Source organism: Zootoca vivipara, chromosome 4 (assembly GCF_963506605.1).
Source record: "Zootoca vivipara chromosome 4, rZooViv1.1, whole genome shotgun sequence".
NCBI lineage: Eukaryota > Metazoa > Chordata > Lepidosauria > Squamata > Lacertidae > Zootoca > Zootoca vivipara.
Window position 1 is genome coordinate 46,399,059 of NC_083279.1, and position 16,350 is coordinate 46,415,408.

Here is a 16,350-nt window from a genome sequence, read left to right on the forward strand (position 1 = left end):
CCTAAGGTGGCATAATGTGGTTTCCCTTTCTAAACCACTGAGCCTCTTGGGCTTGCCAATCAGAAGGTTTGCGGTTCAAATCCCTGTGATGGGGTGAGCTCCCGTTGCTCTGTCCCAGCTCCTGCCAACCTAGCAGTTCAAAAGCATGCCAGAACAAGTAGATAAATAGGTACCACTGCAGTGGGAAGGTAAATGGCGTTTCCGTGTGCTTTGGTTTCCATTGCGCCAGAAGCGGTTTAGTCATGCTGGCCACATGACCCAGGAAGCTGTCTGCGGACTAACACCAGCTCCCTTGGCCTGAAAAGCAAGATGCGCGCTGCAACCCCATAGCCCAGGGGTCCTAACCTTTACCTTATCCATCCAGGTACTGAATAGAGCTAAACCTGCTTAAAATCAGCAAGGTGTGAGCCTCAAGTGCCTTCAGACCATGCCCTGGTCATGCTGAATTTAATGATATACTTCTGAATCCACTCTGGTGTTACTACAGACATCAGAGGCCAAGGAAGAGATGGGTGAAATCTGCGGCTGTTGCTATGCAGGCAACAGAACTAACAGGTCATAAAGGATATTTCTGAATTATGAATTAAGCCACTAAGAGTTTTGTGCAAAGCCAAAATTCAGTGTGTCCGCTTGCATCCCATTCTACATCATAGTAGAGGCTCCTCCTGCAGTGCCCCCAGGGCTCTGCACCCAGTGCAACCAAACCAGTCTTGCTCCCCTAAGTCTACCTCTGGGAACAGATTAGAAACTACCTTAAAGGTAAAGGTACCCCGACCATTAGGTCGTTGCAGACGACTCTGGGGTTGCATGCTCATCTTGCTCTATAGGGCGAGGGAGCAGGCATTTGTCCACAGACAGCTTCCAGGTCATGTGGCCAGCAGAACCAGGGCAGCGCACAAAAATGCCGTTTACCTTCCTGCCGGAGCGGTACCTATTTATCTACTTGCACTTCGACATGCTTTCGAACTGCTAGGTGGGCAGGAGCTGGGAACAAACAATGGGAGCTCACCCCGTCACGGGGATTCGAACTGCCGACCTTCCGATCGGCAAGCCCTAGGCTCAGTGGTTTAGACCACAGCACCACCCGCGTACTTATACAACCTTAAATATGTATACTTGTATACTTATACTACCTTATACTGAGTCAAATCATTGGTCCACTCACCTCAGTACTATAAACAGTGACTAGCAGTTGCTCTGCCTACCAGGCCTACTCAGAGATGCTGGGGATTGAACCTAGGACTTTCTGCATGTAAAGTAAATGCTCTACCACTGAGCTATGGCCCTTCCTAAAGCAGAACTTTTAGGAACTCTTAGCCTCCCTGCAAAAGTGGCCTTGAATTTTACTCAGGGCAGCTTATTAGTCACTATGGATAGCAGGGTGCTGGACTCAATGGACCTTTGGCCTGATTCAGCACCACTGAATCATGTTCTTCTCCCATGGAAATGAATAGAACATGGACCACTGGTGGGTAGTTGGCATCTAATACATCCCAGTCATCTTAGGAAATAAAAGAATAATGACTACCACCCATAGTTTTCATATATACCAAATTTACCTTGGGTAGCTTCTTCCTATTGAGGAATAAAGGCACGGCATCCCGACCTGAATTCAGTGGTATCACTTCTTTTATTTCAATGGTGTCATCAGACAAAAAATAATGTAGCACCACTTCTCGGACATCCCCAAACATGCTTTCAGTGTCATCCCAAACGCCGTAAAAACGTAAAACGTGTCCGTCGTGCTCCAGAAATTGTTTAAGCGTATCAAAGCGCTCATATGGACGTAAAGGTTTCATACTATCTATCAACTGCAGGTCAGGAGAGAAGAAGTGAAAGCTTTTCTTATGTACAGAAACATCTGGTTTTCATGATAAGCATCATTTCTAAACATTTCAGCAGCTTTTAAAAATGTATTCCTTACAGGAGCCACAAGGGTTAGAGGCAGGAACACCCACTCTCTGTTGCCCCTTGTGATGAGTCATTCAGGATTTTCACAATGCTGGGGTATATGTCAATTGGGTTAGAGCAGGTGGGATATATGCTCAATGTAAACAAGCATATGAATAGCACTTTCACCATTAAAATAGTTTCCCTAAAGTGAGGTGCTTGGATTTCAAGGATTATAACTTTTAACACCAACTTATAAAACTGAAAACCCTCAGTAAATAGCAATACTTCTATGACTACCTTACCATCAGGCGACATTTTATTTTTATCTATGTAATCACCTGTGGAAGGGGTAAAAGGTATGCCTTTTTTTCTTCCTGAAGTTTGTCCTCCCCATATAAAACAATACTAAACAATAAACTAAACTGTGCAGTCCTTATTAATCAACTGGGGGTTGTTTCTGTTATCAAAGGGGACCTGTTAGTATTCTTTAAAATTATTACCGGCAACTTGACTTGTTAGATCAGGGAGGGCATGAAATGGAGATGGCAGAGATAAGGAAAAGGAGAGTCAGGAGTGATGGGTGGAGGGACTGGGAAAGAAAATATGTGAAGAAGAAATTGTTCATGTCCAGAGCTGGAACATCCTAGTGATGAGACAAAACAGCCTATAGGAAGTCCATGTGGTGCCCTCCAGAAGTTGTGGACTACAACTCCCATCAGCCTCAGCCAGCATGGTCAACACCAGGGATGTGAGTTGTAATCCAAAACACCTGAAGCTTACCACATTGCCTACCCCTGCCCTAGGCATTGTACTAGTAGCATCAGAATAAGCTTGTGTACTTTCAGAAGGCTGAACTTTTACCTTCAAATTACAATGAAATAAACCTGGGTGAATTGGGGACAGAGGAAAGGAAGAATGAAGGAAGCACAGAGCAAAGAGAACTACCTCCACCTTCTAATTTCTTCAGAACACTTACTGCTGATATTGTGACATCACAGAAGCAAAAGGCAGAAGGGGCAAAGAGGAAGACTGGGAAAGGAGTCGAGGAGGAAGCAGGGATCCAAGATAAGAAGGGATGGAAAAGGAGATCTTTTTGCCTCCCTATCAACACACGGGTCCCAGCCACTGGTTAATCTGCCTTGTTGTTGCAAACTCGAAAAGTAATCATCATAAAACATTAAAAACTAATGCAACAGCTGTGAGAAAGGGAGAATTTAGTTTAGCTGGGAAGGACATATGTGGTAGGAGAGCCGTGGATATAGCAGGCTAATAGCCAAAGCAGTGTAGTAAATAAGAGCTCTGGACTTTGGCCAGGAGGAGCTGAACTGAAATCTTTTTGCTCAGCCATGAAACTTAGTGGGTGGCCTTGGACAAGTCACTATCTCTCTGTCTAACCCATTGCACAAAGTTGTCGTGAAGCAAAAGTGGGACAAATTAAGATGGAATAAAAGCATGATGCAAGTAATAACCTAGAAGATGTCAGTACCCTGAGGAAAGTTTCTCACAGGGCCTGAAAGTACGTGCTGCTGCTAAAGGGAATGAGTATACAGAGTGCAGGGACTTTGAATTTCACAGACAGACAATGAATCATAATATACCTTGTGTTATAGATGACCATAACAAATAGATATTGCTGTTGTTAAACAGATATTTCGCAAGGTACAAAGAGATGAAGACATAAAAAGTAACAATATGGTAGGTGTTCACTTGGTGCAACAAAACAAAACAAAACAACCCATAAAGAAGGTCTAGGGTGCCACCATTGAGAAGGCCCTTTCCCTCACTTCATTTGGTGGGGACACATAGAGCAAGTTTCCCATTATATGGGGTTTATAGATTGCTTGTGTTTATTTATTTCGTTGTTCATTGTTACATGTACACCTCCACTTTTCCCTTCAAGATGGCATGCATGGTTTTCACCCCCACCTCATTTCATCCTCCCAACAACTCTGTGAAGTAGTTTAGGCTGAGAGATTATCACTGGGACAAGTTCGCCCAGTGAGCATCATGGTGAAATGGGGATTTGAATCTGAGCCTCCCAGATCCTAATCTAACACTCTAAACATGACACCAAATTAGTGTTGACTACTACTATACTTTTCATGTCTTTCTTCTGTGGCTAATTTTATGTTGTCTTTCAGGGGGATTGCTCTTTGTAACTTGCCTGTTTTATTGATAACAGCTTTAAGTTTAGTTTTCAAGAAAAGTGGAGTGTAGATGCCAACACACAGAGCTAAAAGATACTACAGGCTCCACTCACTTATCAGTGAAATATACTGTTGAAGGAGTTATATTCTACAGTGCATTATTATAACAACAGAGAGATGAACAATTCTCTAAATCTGCCATGAACTGACGCAGCAGTCCTCCTGGAGAATAGATCACAGTCAGATTTGCCCGATTTAGCCGGGCTTAAAATATACATTCCCAGTCAGTTATTTTACATGCCAGCTAAAACACCAAGTATGGTAAATAAATAACAATGGCAATATAAATAGAAATATAGCTTCCCCAACAGTTGTTATATGCAGTTCAACTAAAAACAGTTCCATCACAATTCCTTTTAGAGACAGAGGAACGGGTAAGGGAGGAAGATTAACAACGCAATTCCATACATGTCTACTAATAACTACCTACATGTCTTACTCAGAAGTAAACAGACATACAGGAGATTGCACTGTAATCCAATTAAGGCAATATAAAATTATGTCCTGTGACTTATTGTCATCAATTGGCAGTGCAATGGATTTTTATTTATTTATCAAAATTTGCACTTCGCAAAGGACAAAGGATCACCACCCTTTTCTACAGTTTCTGATTTCTTTTGCCTCCTGTCATCCTGCAAAAGAACTGTAATGCTGGCATAAGACAGGACAAACAATACCATAGAAAGTGGCATTAAATGCATATAAATGTTACTAGTATCAATATGCTTAAACTAGGATCACAATAAAATTTGCCATTCAAAAGTTTGCCATTCAAAAGTTAGATTGTTATTGCGACGAAAGGTCCCTTCCTTTCGTCTTATAACTTTGACCTCTCAATTATTAAAAGCACTAACAGGGATTTTTTCACAGGTAACGTTCTTGGTAATCAAATAACAGAATACCTATCAACTACTTCATCTATTATAAGTCTACCTTCTTCACGACCACCCAAGCTCCCACACGAAAAACCCTCAACCGCCAACTGACATAACGGTTCCCCTTTCCATTTAAACCCCATGCAGGCCACGCCTCCCATGGAATGTTGCTGTCAGTTAACCAGGAGTCTGGGTTAACCCTTCGATAGGTCGGTTGCGAAACAAAAACATAACATAACAGTTTCAAATTCGCCACAGTTGTCATCCCAAAATATATTACAAATTGGAACTATAATAATTTTGCATGGTCATGCTAATGTTTTAGACTACAGCTAGATTTCTGACAAATGACCTTGAAGGTGATCAGTAAAATGTAGAAGGCAGGTTAAGGTTGGCCAATATATGACAGATCAGGAGATTTATTCTACTTAATCTCTCTCTGGAGTATTTATTTATCACTATGTTTCTCTCCCAGGCTTTAAAACATACTTGCTATGAATACATTACACTCTCATTCAGCAAAGCAAAATGTCTACCAAAACATTCAGTGGGATCAGCAGGAAAACAATTGAATTGGAATTGTACAAGGGATATATAGATGGACAAAGCAAAAGTTTCATATACTGGGGGCTTTTTTGCAATTTTTTTATTTTAGAGACCTGAAGACTCAGAAGCTAATTTTGCATCAGTAAGTAAAATCTAGCTCACATCTTCCTGTGACACATTCATAACAACTTTACACTGCCTGTCTGGTTTTTGCATCCTAGAACCTAGGTATGCTTTCCCCGCAACACTAAATGACTATCTGCTTTTCCTGATGGATGCTACCCTGATTTTCAACATTTCATGACTTAATCTGCCCACTCAGGGATAAGAATATATGAGAATATTCTCTGACATCAAAGCTACTCAACCTTTGGTCAAAAGGGAGTTGCAGAAACAGTAGGAAAAATTCCAGCTGCTTCTTGCCCACGTCTCTACAACCCACCTCCCTACAATTATTTCCTTAGCTCTCTGCTTCTATATGTACCTCTTCATAAATTGTTCAATTTCCCCAACCATGTGTTGTCTAGCTGTTTCCAAAGAATCTCTTTCCCTCCTCCTCTCAACAATATCTCACTTCCCATTACTTCAGCTCTGTATTCTGAACTTTCTCCTCTTCCAATCTCCTCTTTCCTCCACTCCATTATCTCTTACTACTCTTCCCTTGACACCCATTTCCTATGTCCCTCTTCACCCTTTTCATCATCACTGTTCTTCCTTTGGTCTCTGCTTGCTAAATTCATTTTTATTTCCCCTTCAGGCTCCATCTTTAGTCCCATACTCCAATTCAGTGCTTTATTTTCCAACGTCTTTCCCTAGTTTTCCCTCAGGTTCAAGAAACTTAGGTATCCTTTCCTTCAGTTTCACAGGCCCTCTGATTCCTCACTGGTACCCTGCGAGATAAACTAGCGTGTTTGTGAAATGAGTGGTTTTCAGCCATGACATGGGACTTTTCCTTTCCTCTTCTCTCCTTTTTTCATATTGTGCTTATCAGCCCATTCCTCCTTCAGCTACTTGACTTGTACCTTTATTCTCACTCACCTCCCTAGATTTCTTATTCATCAATCCCTACTCTATTTCATGTGAACAGAACACAACAATTCCTATCCCTGGGAACAAGATGGGATATTTCAGCAACCTCATTTCCTTGGGGCCCCCATTACTGCAACCCCCTCTTGCCTCCATCCATTTTTCCCTTAGGCTTCTGCTTCTAAGGCCAAGGGTCGCCTACTAGGTCCTCATCCCTTTACCCACTCTGCCACTGGACTGTCTTTCAGTTCCCTACCTCCTGTGTCCCCTCCTTATTCAGTGTCCCCCTCCCCTTAGCCTCTTTGCCTACCCAGAGCTCTCGTCTCTTTGCCCCACCATCTTGCCAACAGCCCATTATTTCTCCAGCACTTAAGGCCAATGAATCCAGATCTTATGAGCCCACATTAAATCTCCATCAGTTCAACCATATGGGTTACTACGGTATCATCTAAATGATTATCTGACAAGGCTACCCTTGCCATATAATGGTATTATAGACAAGCAGGCATTAGACATCAGTAAACATTCAAGATTATATCTTTTTAGAATTCATCTCTACCAGAAAGAGAGCACATCCCTGTGTCTGCTCTCCTTCTTTTCTGCAAATGGTATTTATGCAAACATGAGATGGGGTACCTATATGTCAACTAGTCACATTTATTATTGAATTAATCAAGATTTTCAGCTCAAATAGCACTGATCTGTATACATAACCAGTTCTGCAAGGCTCTGGGGAGCTTAAATAATAAACTGCAAAAACCTTTTTGATCATCAGTTGAAAGGTCTCAAAAAGATGGGGAATAGGTTCTGTTTGTGTGTGGCCTTTGACCAGAGGAATAAATTGATTACAGTAACAAATCATATTGCTTTTTCAGGGAACTTTGGGTTTACTGTTCATTAAACACCATTTTGGATGACAAGTTCATAGCAGGGAATATCGTATATACATTTTAAATAAATAAATTCAAAGAAAAACAATTTCCCATAACATGTACAAGATTGTGAAGTTCAACTCAGAAGGAAGCCTCATTGTGTTCAATGGAGTTTTTCCCCAGGTACGTACACAGAGGCAGATGAGGGGGGAAGCTGGGAAATCACGGGAGAGCCAGAACAACACCCAGCTGACATGTTGCCATTAGAAAGCATTCCAGATCCTCCATCTCCCAGTACCTGGCAAGCCTTAAAAGTAGGAAAGCAAAGAGCTCAAAGACAGAGGGCATGTAGCAGGACTCGTAGAGGAGACGATGAGAATGATGGATGAGGAAGTGGGAGAGACGGGGGGGGTAGAGATTCACTCAGGACAACGACATTATCCAAGAAACTGGGTTCTATAGCCTCTCTCTGTAAAGATTGAAATAAAAAAGGATGGTAAGAAACTTTTCATTGTCTTTATACTTTCCTGGGCAACCAGCTGGGAGCCACTGACAGCATCCTGTCGCCTGTACGAGAAAGGGTTTTATCATATGCATGCTATAAAGAAACATTCTGATTATTTGGACAATGCAACCAAGCATGTACTTAACCAGCACTGCTACAGCTAACCTTCTGACGTTCTTTGGTATAGGGATCATCTGGACAGTTTACTGAAGGGTTCAATCTGACTCCCATTTTCCTCAAAAAGTTTTTGGTGAACTGATCACAGTCTATAATCCTATATCTTCGACCATAAAAGATTAGATCTGTATCGATGTTGAAATTATCTATAGTATAGAACTGATCTTCATTAGGAGGCGGAAGTGGAACCCGATGGCGCCGAAGAATTGTTCCTGTATTGAAGAGGAAATGCAGTTAATATCATATATTCCAACCTCTAACATTACACTAAAGTTACTTGATACAGAAAATACTGTTACTGATATGAAAAAATTGAGACCCCAAAATAATAATAATAATAATAATTTTAAAATGAGAAAACAAAACCGTTTTTTAAAAAATCATTAAGTTATAGCACTTTTAAAAGATAAGAAAAAACAACATTCTCTTAATACTTGTGTTCCAACATACTGCAATATAAATATATACTTTTACTTAAATCCATCAGTGCATTCCTAAGAAATGAACTGTGAACCAAAAGCTAACAGCAGTCACAGCCAAATAAAAGAAATTAATCCTAACTGCCAAAATCACAGGAGCAGTTTGACAGAATCAATTGCTGAATCTCTTTCAGGCTACACCAGAAAATTCAAACAGTAAGTATAGAATCACATATTTGAAAACTTCTCCATCTTAAAAAAAGAAAAAAACATACAAAATTAGCATATGAGAGGATTTAGCCTAGGTTCATTATTAACATGCTGTTTTTCTTTGTGCAGAGTATTCCTTTGACATTCTCTGTAGCTGATGTACTGCGATGCTGTGCTATGTTTTTAGTTTAGCTTGTAAAGGTATAGTTTGGTTTTAAACTGCATTTAAACTGATTTTTTCAGATAGTATTGTAAGCTGCCTTTTAAGAGTAAAAAGGTGTGATATAAATCCAATAACTAAAACCACACATAGATAAAATGCAACCGTCCACATGCAACTTGAACAGCTTGATGTTTGAATAACTGCAACCCCTGAAAAAATGGCCCTATGTCTGAAATATTAACATTGCAGGGGAGGAGATTCAGGGCAGGGGTGGAGAAGGGAGTCAACATGGAGAATAAGTCATCGTAATGATTATGAAAGTTATAATTTTTAAAGAGTATTTGGGAGCATTTATTTATTTATTTATTTATTTATTTGGTCTCCAACAACATACAGCATATTTAAAAACCACAAACATAAATACATTACTGTACTGTTGACACATGACAATTCAGAAAAAAATATACAAAGCAATCCCACTCTGTAAAAGCCGCTGGAAGCTTTCACAGCATACTGACTACAACGTCATCATCACAGTCCATCAAAAACCACAGAGGAAAATGTGATTTTTAAAAAAATCTGGCACCAAAAATATGTCAGCCAAGGTGCTGGGTGGACCTCGCTGGGAAGAGCATTCTACAGATGGGGAGCTTAACTGAAAAGGCCCTCTTGCTTGTTAGGGAGAACTATCCATTAAGGTTGTTGTTTTTTAATAAACCTCCAACACTTAAAATTGATAAAAAATATCAAAACAAAGCTTTCATGGTTTTTGCCAATGAGACAAAGGTTTCAGAATAATGAGAAAATATGCACAAAGGCTGCAGAGAAACTTTTAAACTGCTTGCAGGGGAAAAGCCAACAGGAGCTGAGGAGGGTGTGGTTTAGAATGAAGATGAAGGTGGAAAACTTTATGATAGTTTAAATGGCAGAGGGGTAGAGCTAGGCATTCAGATTACAGGGCATGTGTTAGCAATTCGGAGAGGCCAAAGCTCAATAGCCGAAAACGCAAGCACCGAAGACATTTGGAGAGTATACTATATGTAAGTGTATATATGCTAATGCTAGAAGCCTCCAAGCCAAGATGGATGAACTGGAATGCTTGGTCTTAGAATACAGTTTTTATATGGTGGTGGAATGAAGAGAATGGTGGGACATCTTGTCTCTGGATACAAACTCTACAGGAAGAGTTTCCTGCTTGGCAGGGGGTTGGACTGGATGGCCCTTGTGGTCTCTTCCAACTCTATGATTCTATGATTCTAAGAGGGCATACAGGCGGTAAGTGTTGTTCTGTACATCAAAAGACAATATAGAATCCAACAAGCTAGAAATCCCCAAAAGGGAAGACTGCTCCATAAAATCACTGTGGTTGGTGATGCAGGGCCCCAAGATTAATTTAGTCCTGGTGGTGTGCTATCATCCCTTGACCAAAATGCTCGGAGTGATATTGAGCTGGACAATGAAATAAGGGAGGCATCCAAAAGAGGAAAATGCTGCAGTAATGGGTGGCTTCAATTACCCTCACATAGATTGGGTACATGTGTGTTCCAGTCAGGACAAAGTGGTAAATATTCTAGAGACATTAAATGACTATGCCTTAGAACAGTTTGTCATGGGGCAGACACTATACAAGACATTTGATAGCATTTATTGGTGAATTCCACACTTCTTTGTTTCTTTTACATGTGCTTGGAAAAAGGGTTTGGGGATGCTAGACTTAGTGATTGTTGGATCAGTTCATCAAGCTCTGTTGGATGATTTAGAAGGATTGGGTCTGGCATCACTTTCACTGCCTGTGTGTGCCAGTATCCATACTCAGCAGAGTTACATCTCAACGCAGCTCCTTCCTTGGAAGCGTCTTTGGGGTTGAAGGCACACACAGTAGGCAATGAACACTCAGGGGCGACATAAAGATTCAGTCAAGTGTAGAAGGTTTACCTGACAGGCATAAAGGTGTGTTGATACAGACATTCACCACTGCCGTGGTCAAGGCATGCTTAGAGTCCAACAAGAGTCCAAGACTCTATCTCTGCTTTTCTCACCGCAAGGCGGCACAAGACTCACAACAAGTTACACAGAATCATTGTTATCAGCAGTTCCTGTCACACTGCACCTGTCCAAAGAACAGTTCCCACAGAAAATGTCCTTGCATAGACAAAACAATCTCAGTCTTCTACTGCTTCTTGAAACTTCTCCTTTGTCCTTCTCTGTTTCTGGAACAAATGATTCTCACACACAGAGAGAGAATATCAACACCCGCTCTCATTTTTACAGAAACAGTAGGGACCATGACCATGCAAGGAGTACTTACACATCAAGCACTGCAAAACCCCAGCATTTTAACCAATTGAGCATGTCTCTGAAAAACTAAGATTTGGTTACACACCAGCAGCAATCAGTTTGCTTCCTGGACTTCCACCACACCAAGGAATCGCCAAACTGAAACACCATACTAGACACTGACTCCCAGTCAGGCAAGTTGGACCAGTCACTATATACGAAACACTTCAGCTCCTCTGGTCTTGAGGATGACCACTACAAATAACAAAAACATGTTCCAGCCCCCTCCAGGCTACTACAATACGAGTACTTACAAACCCTACGCAAGACCCTAACAAAGTAACTTAATCTGGTCTACTCTATTGAGAAACTTCCAATACCAGAATGATACAGCTCAAAATCCAGTGGCTCTGAGCTATCCACCTCGGTCTTGACACCACTGGCTGCACACACAGTTGCAGGTCAAACTTCCTGACACTGACAACGTGGAACAACTACCTGGCTCCAAAGAACCTCAGAGCCACCTCCAAAGACACCTGTTCACAGCCCATGGTCAAAGAACAAGGAAAACACCTGCACAACCTTTTCACAGCTACTTTTCCTAACTGTTACGTTAGAATTGCTAGCTTCTCTTCCTAGTGAGGCAAACATGGAAACTTGTGATACACAGAACACCATCTTTCCATCTCTTTCTCTCTGACTTCCCTCCTCCCTTCATGTTTTGGGGAAAAGGGACTCTGCCTTTTGGGAAAAAGAGATGAACACCTCTTGGCTTCTTCACTAGCGTGAGAAGAATGATCATGAAGAAATTTGCTCCCCTTCTGGAAATTCTCCTCCCAGAATACCGAGTCCACTCTACTGGCACAGAGCAAGATCCCCTTCTGTAAATAACAAACATCACTCCCTATGTTCCTGGAGATTTAACAGCTATGGGCACTGTACTCAAACTTGACTGCACAGCTTGCGCACTTGCATCCTATACTGTACTGCTCCAGAGGGATATGAAACACTCCTGCCTTTAACTCTGCAGGAAGTTGACTTCAGGCTAACCAGCATTACTAGACTGCTGTTGTAGCAAACCAGCTACCATCTGCACAGCATCTGTGGAACTCACTGCCACTAGACTATAAACACCACCACATAGGGCAGCAAAAACCACTGACCAACTAGTTATGCAAAACACAAGTCGGCTCCTCCTGAAATTCATCTCAGGAAATGGGAAACACTAAGCATCCAACTTAAGCCCAGAAAACACACCTTGTACAAGCTCCCCCCCCCCCGTTGGGTACCCCAAGATCTACTTGGTACTGTACAGGCTTTAAATAAGCATTGTCAATCACCGACAACATCACCAACTAATCAGACTGCAATACCCCTCAGGGCAACACCTCTCCCCTCTGGGAGTGGGAGTAGCACCCGCTGCTTGCTGAGCAGAGTGTGGATGATGACATGGTCTGAAACTGAAACCATTTGAGCTGTTACCTGGAACTAGCCAGTCCAGAAACATCTGGTAGTTGAATCTGGCCCAATTCTAGCCAGTCATCATCAGTCCCATTAGAGTGAGGTTGGTGCCTTGTTGAAGGCCTTACAGATCTCCTCCCTAGATGCAGACACAGACTAAAACAAGCAAACTTCCAGATTGTGAGCCTGTGGGGAAAGCAAGCCCCCTCTTCTGCTTCTGCCTATCACACACCAAAATAAAACTCAGCCTGAGCTAGTTGTTCAAGGCAACTCTGCATTTCAAAGCAGAAAAACGCGTACCGGTAATATAGCCCTGCCAAACACGCCTCAGCAATATCAGACACCACTTTTCAGTTGTGAACTCCTGAAAAGTTTTGCCCTCTATTTCGAAAGAACTCCATAAGGAAAACATATTTAAATAGTATACATTATATACACAATTAAAACAGGAGGAACTTTGGGGAGGGGGCAACCCTCTCCCCTCCCACTCACAGCTTGCAGACTGTATCTTTGCTCTGCATCTGAGACTGTGAGATTTATTGCAAACTTTACTCCCTACTCTGAACCAGGGGGAAACCAATTAACATTTTACATTTTACCTTGCATAAATCAGAAACTATTGCCCAAGACCAATGAATTATGTTCTGAATATCACCATATCAATAGAATTCACATCTGAATTCACACCTGAAATTCAAAGGTTTCCCAAGATCTTTACAACTGACATACTTAGTACCGCGAGATCATAAAATATAAAAACAAGAAAACTGAATCTAGTACAAAATGCTATCTTTCTACTGTGTCTCAATCAACATGATTAAAATCTGTCTGCTGTTTCTCAGAGAAATGCATAGATCTGATTGCAGACTGCGTCTTTCAACTATCAAGTTCATGATATCATAATTCTTGTCTTATGACTGGGTACACTATGGTTCCATCCCTACTACTCCATTTAACACTGTTGGGGTGTTGTGAGTATGCAATCATCTGGAAGTGGAATTCAAGTGGTATTAAAACCTGAAGTGGCCAGCCACATAGCAAAGGAAGGAGAAAATGCCTTCTGCTAAAAAGGAATAGATGAAGGAAGCACTTTCTGAGTACTGTATTCTTTTAAACTATTTTTAACATTTAGTAGCAGAATGCTGTTCTACACTTCTACAATCTGCATCACATTTTTCCAAGAATTGCTTTGCAACAAAGGAGCCAGGATAAGCAAAGGGGATCATTCTGGCTCTCCTGGCTCCAGAGAAGAGCAGGGGACTCAACACAACTCAGACCCAATTGCTTTGCGATGTCCTTGCTGCAAGACTACAAATCAATACTTTTCCTTTGGATGAACATTTTTTTTAAGAAGGTACACTGTACTTTGTGTAACCTATAAATTTCTGAAGCAGATGTTCTTCCTCCAAATTTAGCTAAACACCAATTAAAATCACTGGTGTTCTGGCTAGCTTTCCCTATGTTTACTTGGAACTAAGTCCCATGGATTATAAAATAACTGTCTAGTAAGCAATACTGTCTTCTTACCATCCCATTGTACCTCCGTTCTCAAATAAGCAATAGTACACATGTGGGGTTGTCTCCCTTGGCACTGGATGGATCTCTCCTTTCCTGTTGTGTCTGACTAACGCTCCTTCCAGCCGCTTTTACAGCCCATTCCTATGCATGTGTGTGCGTAAGTAAGTCCCACTGTATTCAGCAGTGCCCAAAGATACCATGGCGGCACAGGATCACATTAACTGGCAAAACTCTTTATTAAAAGGTAACAGGGGAAGACTGTTACAGAACAGGTAGCAGTACTGCAAGCAGAAGCGCTGGAGCATTACCAACTGTGCAATCAACAAGCCACTCCTCCCACAAGGTACCTCAACAGTGCTCTTCCACAGGATGGGCTAAAGTAGCAATCATCAGAAAAATCAACAAAAATCAGAAAAGAATGAGAAAAGAATTCAGAAATTAACAGTGATGGCATTGCCTAGACTCTCCACAATAACTGGATGAATAAAGGACTGCAGTTCTACAGCTGCCACTATATATACACGGATGGATGAACCAGTTAGTAAATCAAAGCAAAGTACTTATTATGGTAGGCTGTCCAACAAACAATGTACAAAATATTAAATAGAAAAATATAAAATCACAGCCTTAACAGAACCAATTATCAATGGTGGATCTTACAAGGATAAAACTTTAAAACATAATAAAATACTCATGCATTTCTTCTCTATTAAATTGCATACACTTGAATCTGGAAAGAAATATACTGGTGCTAATAGGCAAAGATGGAAAAGGGCAATGTTTTGACCCAGAAACATGATCTAAATAGAGACGTGACTGATAACTATACAGTACTGACAGCAGGTCAAACAGGGGAAAACCTGGTGTATAATATGCAGCAGATGAACAAAACTCTGGGCTCCATAAACAATTTCATCCATAAGCAAAATCTGAGCATTAGGGAAAACCTTACTTTTAATGCTTGTTATACAGATTAAGTCTGCATCTTTTCACAATTCTTCCATTAATTATTTCATTACATCTGTATCTCCTCCAGCAATTTTCAGTGCTCTCAGTGCCAAATTAGGCCAAAAGTTACAACCCTAAACTCTTAACCCACTACACCACAAACACAGTTTTCAATCTGTGGCTTTAGATACATCCTGACAATAAACCACGGAACATTTTGCAGAGAACATCTAGCTCAAGGTCAGTGAAGGCTATATTCCCTACCTAAATTCACTGAGAAGTAGTAGTTCCTAAAGAGTGGAACAACAATGTCTTTGAGAACATGTTTCCTGTTCACCCAACAGCCTTTATGCCCTATCGTCCTCTTCCAGCTAGGATAACCAGACCATGAGTATACACAGTGCCAAGTTTCTAAAGCATTTGGGAACATCCGATGCCTTGAGACAATCAGTGATTCATTGAAGCTGGAGGATGTGACTGAGGCCTTATGTGCCTGACTGCACTTTCCTTTCCCGTCCAGCTGGCCTTGGGGAAGTCCGCCAGCAGGCAGCGTCTTTCTCCTGTTCCACTGGCTGACCTTGGAGAACTTGGCCAGCCCCTTCTGAGCTGTGCTCTGGATTGTGGGATCTGGACTACAACAGAAACTAACGTTAACCCTAAGGGACAAACATAACCCTTCCATATCAGAAAACATCAGCCGGCCAGTGTTCAGTTAACAAGAATAAACAGTATACGTATGCAAAAATTTCTCCATTCAGTCAAATCCCTGAACACAGAAGCTTTCTTATTACCACTATGTTAATGCATTGTGTCAAACAGAGATTTGAATTTATCTTTCAATGTGATCATTCTCCCCAAAACAACTGCATCCTCGGTTGTTTTGAACTAGTACTTGAAGCTTTTATTCTGCCCGGTGGTTTAGTCTTCTTGATCAAGGTTACATACATTTCTGTCCCACGCTGACTTTGCAGTTTGAACTAGCTTACTTCATATGCTTATATTTTATTTTTTGCCCAAATGTTTCCTACAAAAACAAAGAGAGGCTGAAGGTGACATACCTCTCTCACCTAGAGTTGAGGCCAAACCACACCACAAGGGGCCGTATTCATCTAAACCCCTACGCTAGTGGAAGCCAGTACAAGGATTCCCATTAGTGTGACAAAAATTCGCCCCTCCTCCCACTGCACCATCCCCAAAATCTTTTGTGGTGGGTTGGGAAAACCCCAGGAACAAATGTAGAGGGTGCAGAGAGG

General features: G+C 41.4%; 1 protein-coding gene across 1 annotated transcript in view; it reads right to left on the reverse strand.

Moving 5' to 3' along the window:
* The window catches only part of EFHC2 (EF-hand domain containing 2), a 53,583-nt gene that overhangs the window by 26,025 nt on the left and 11,208 nt on the right, over nt 1–16,350 (reverse strand). Inside the window, exons 4-5 of the mRNA XM_035116174.2 lie at nt 8,090–8,313; nt 1,560–1,811 (exon numbers count right to left, since the gene is read on the reverse strand). Coding sequence (XP_034972065.1) covers nt 1,560–1,811; nt 8,090–8,313 — 476 coding nt within the window. The remainder of the gene's footprint in view (nt 1–1,559; nt 1,812–8,089; nt 8,314–16,350) is intronic.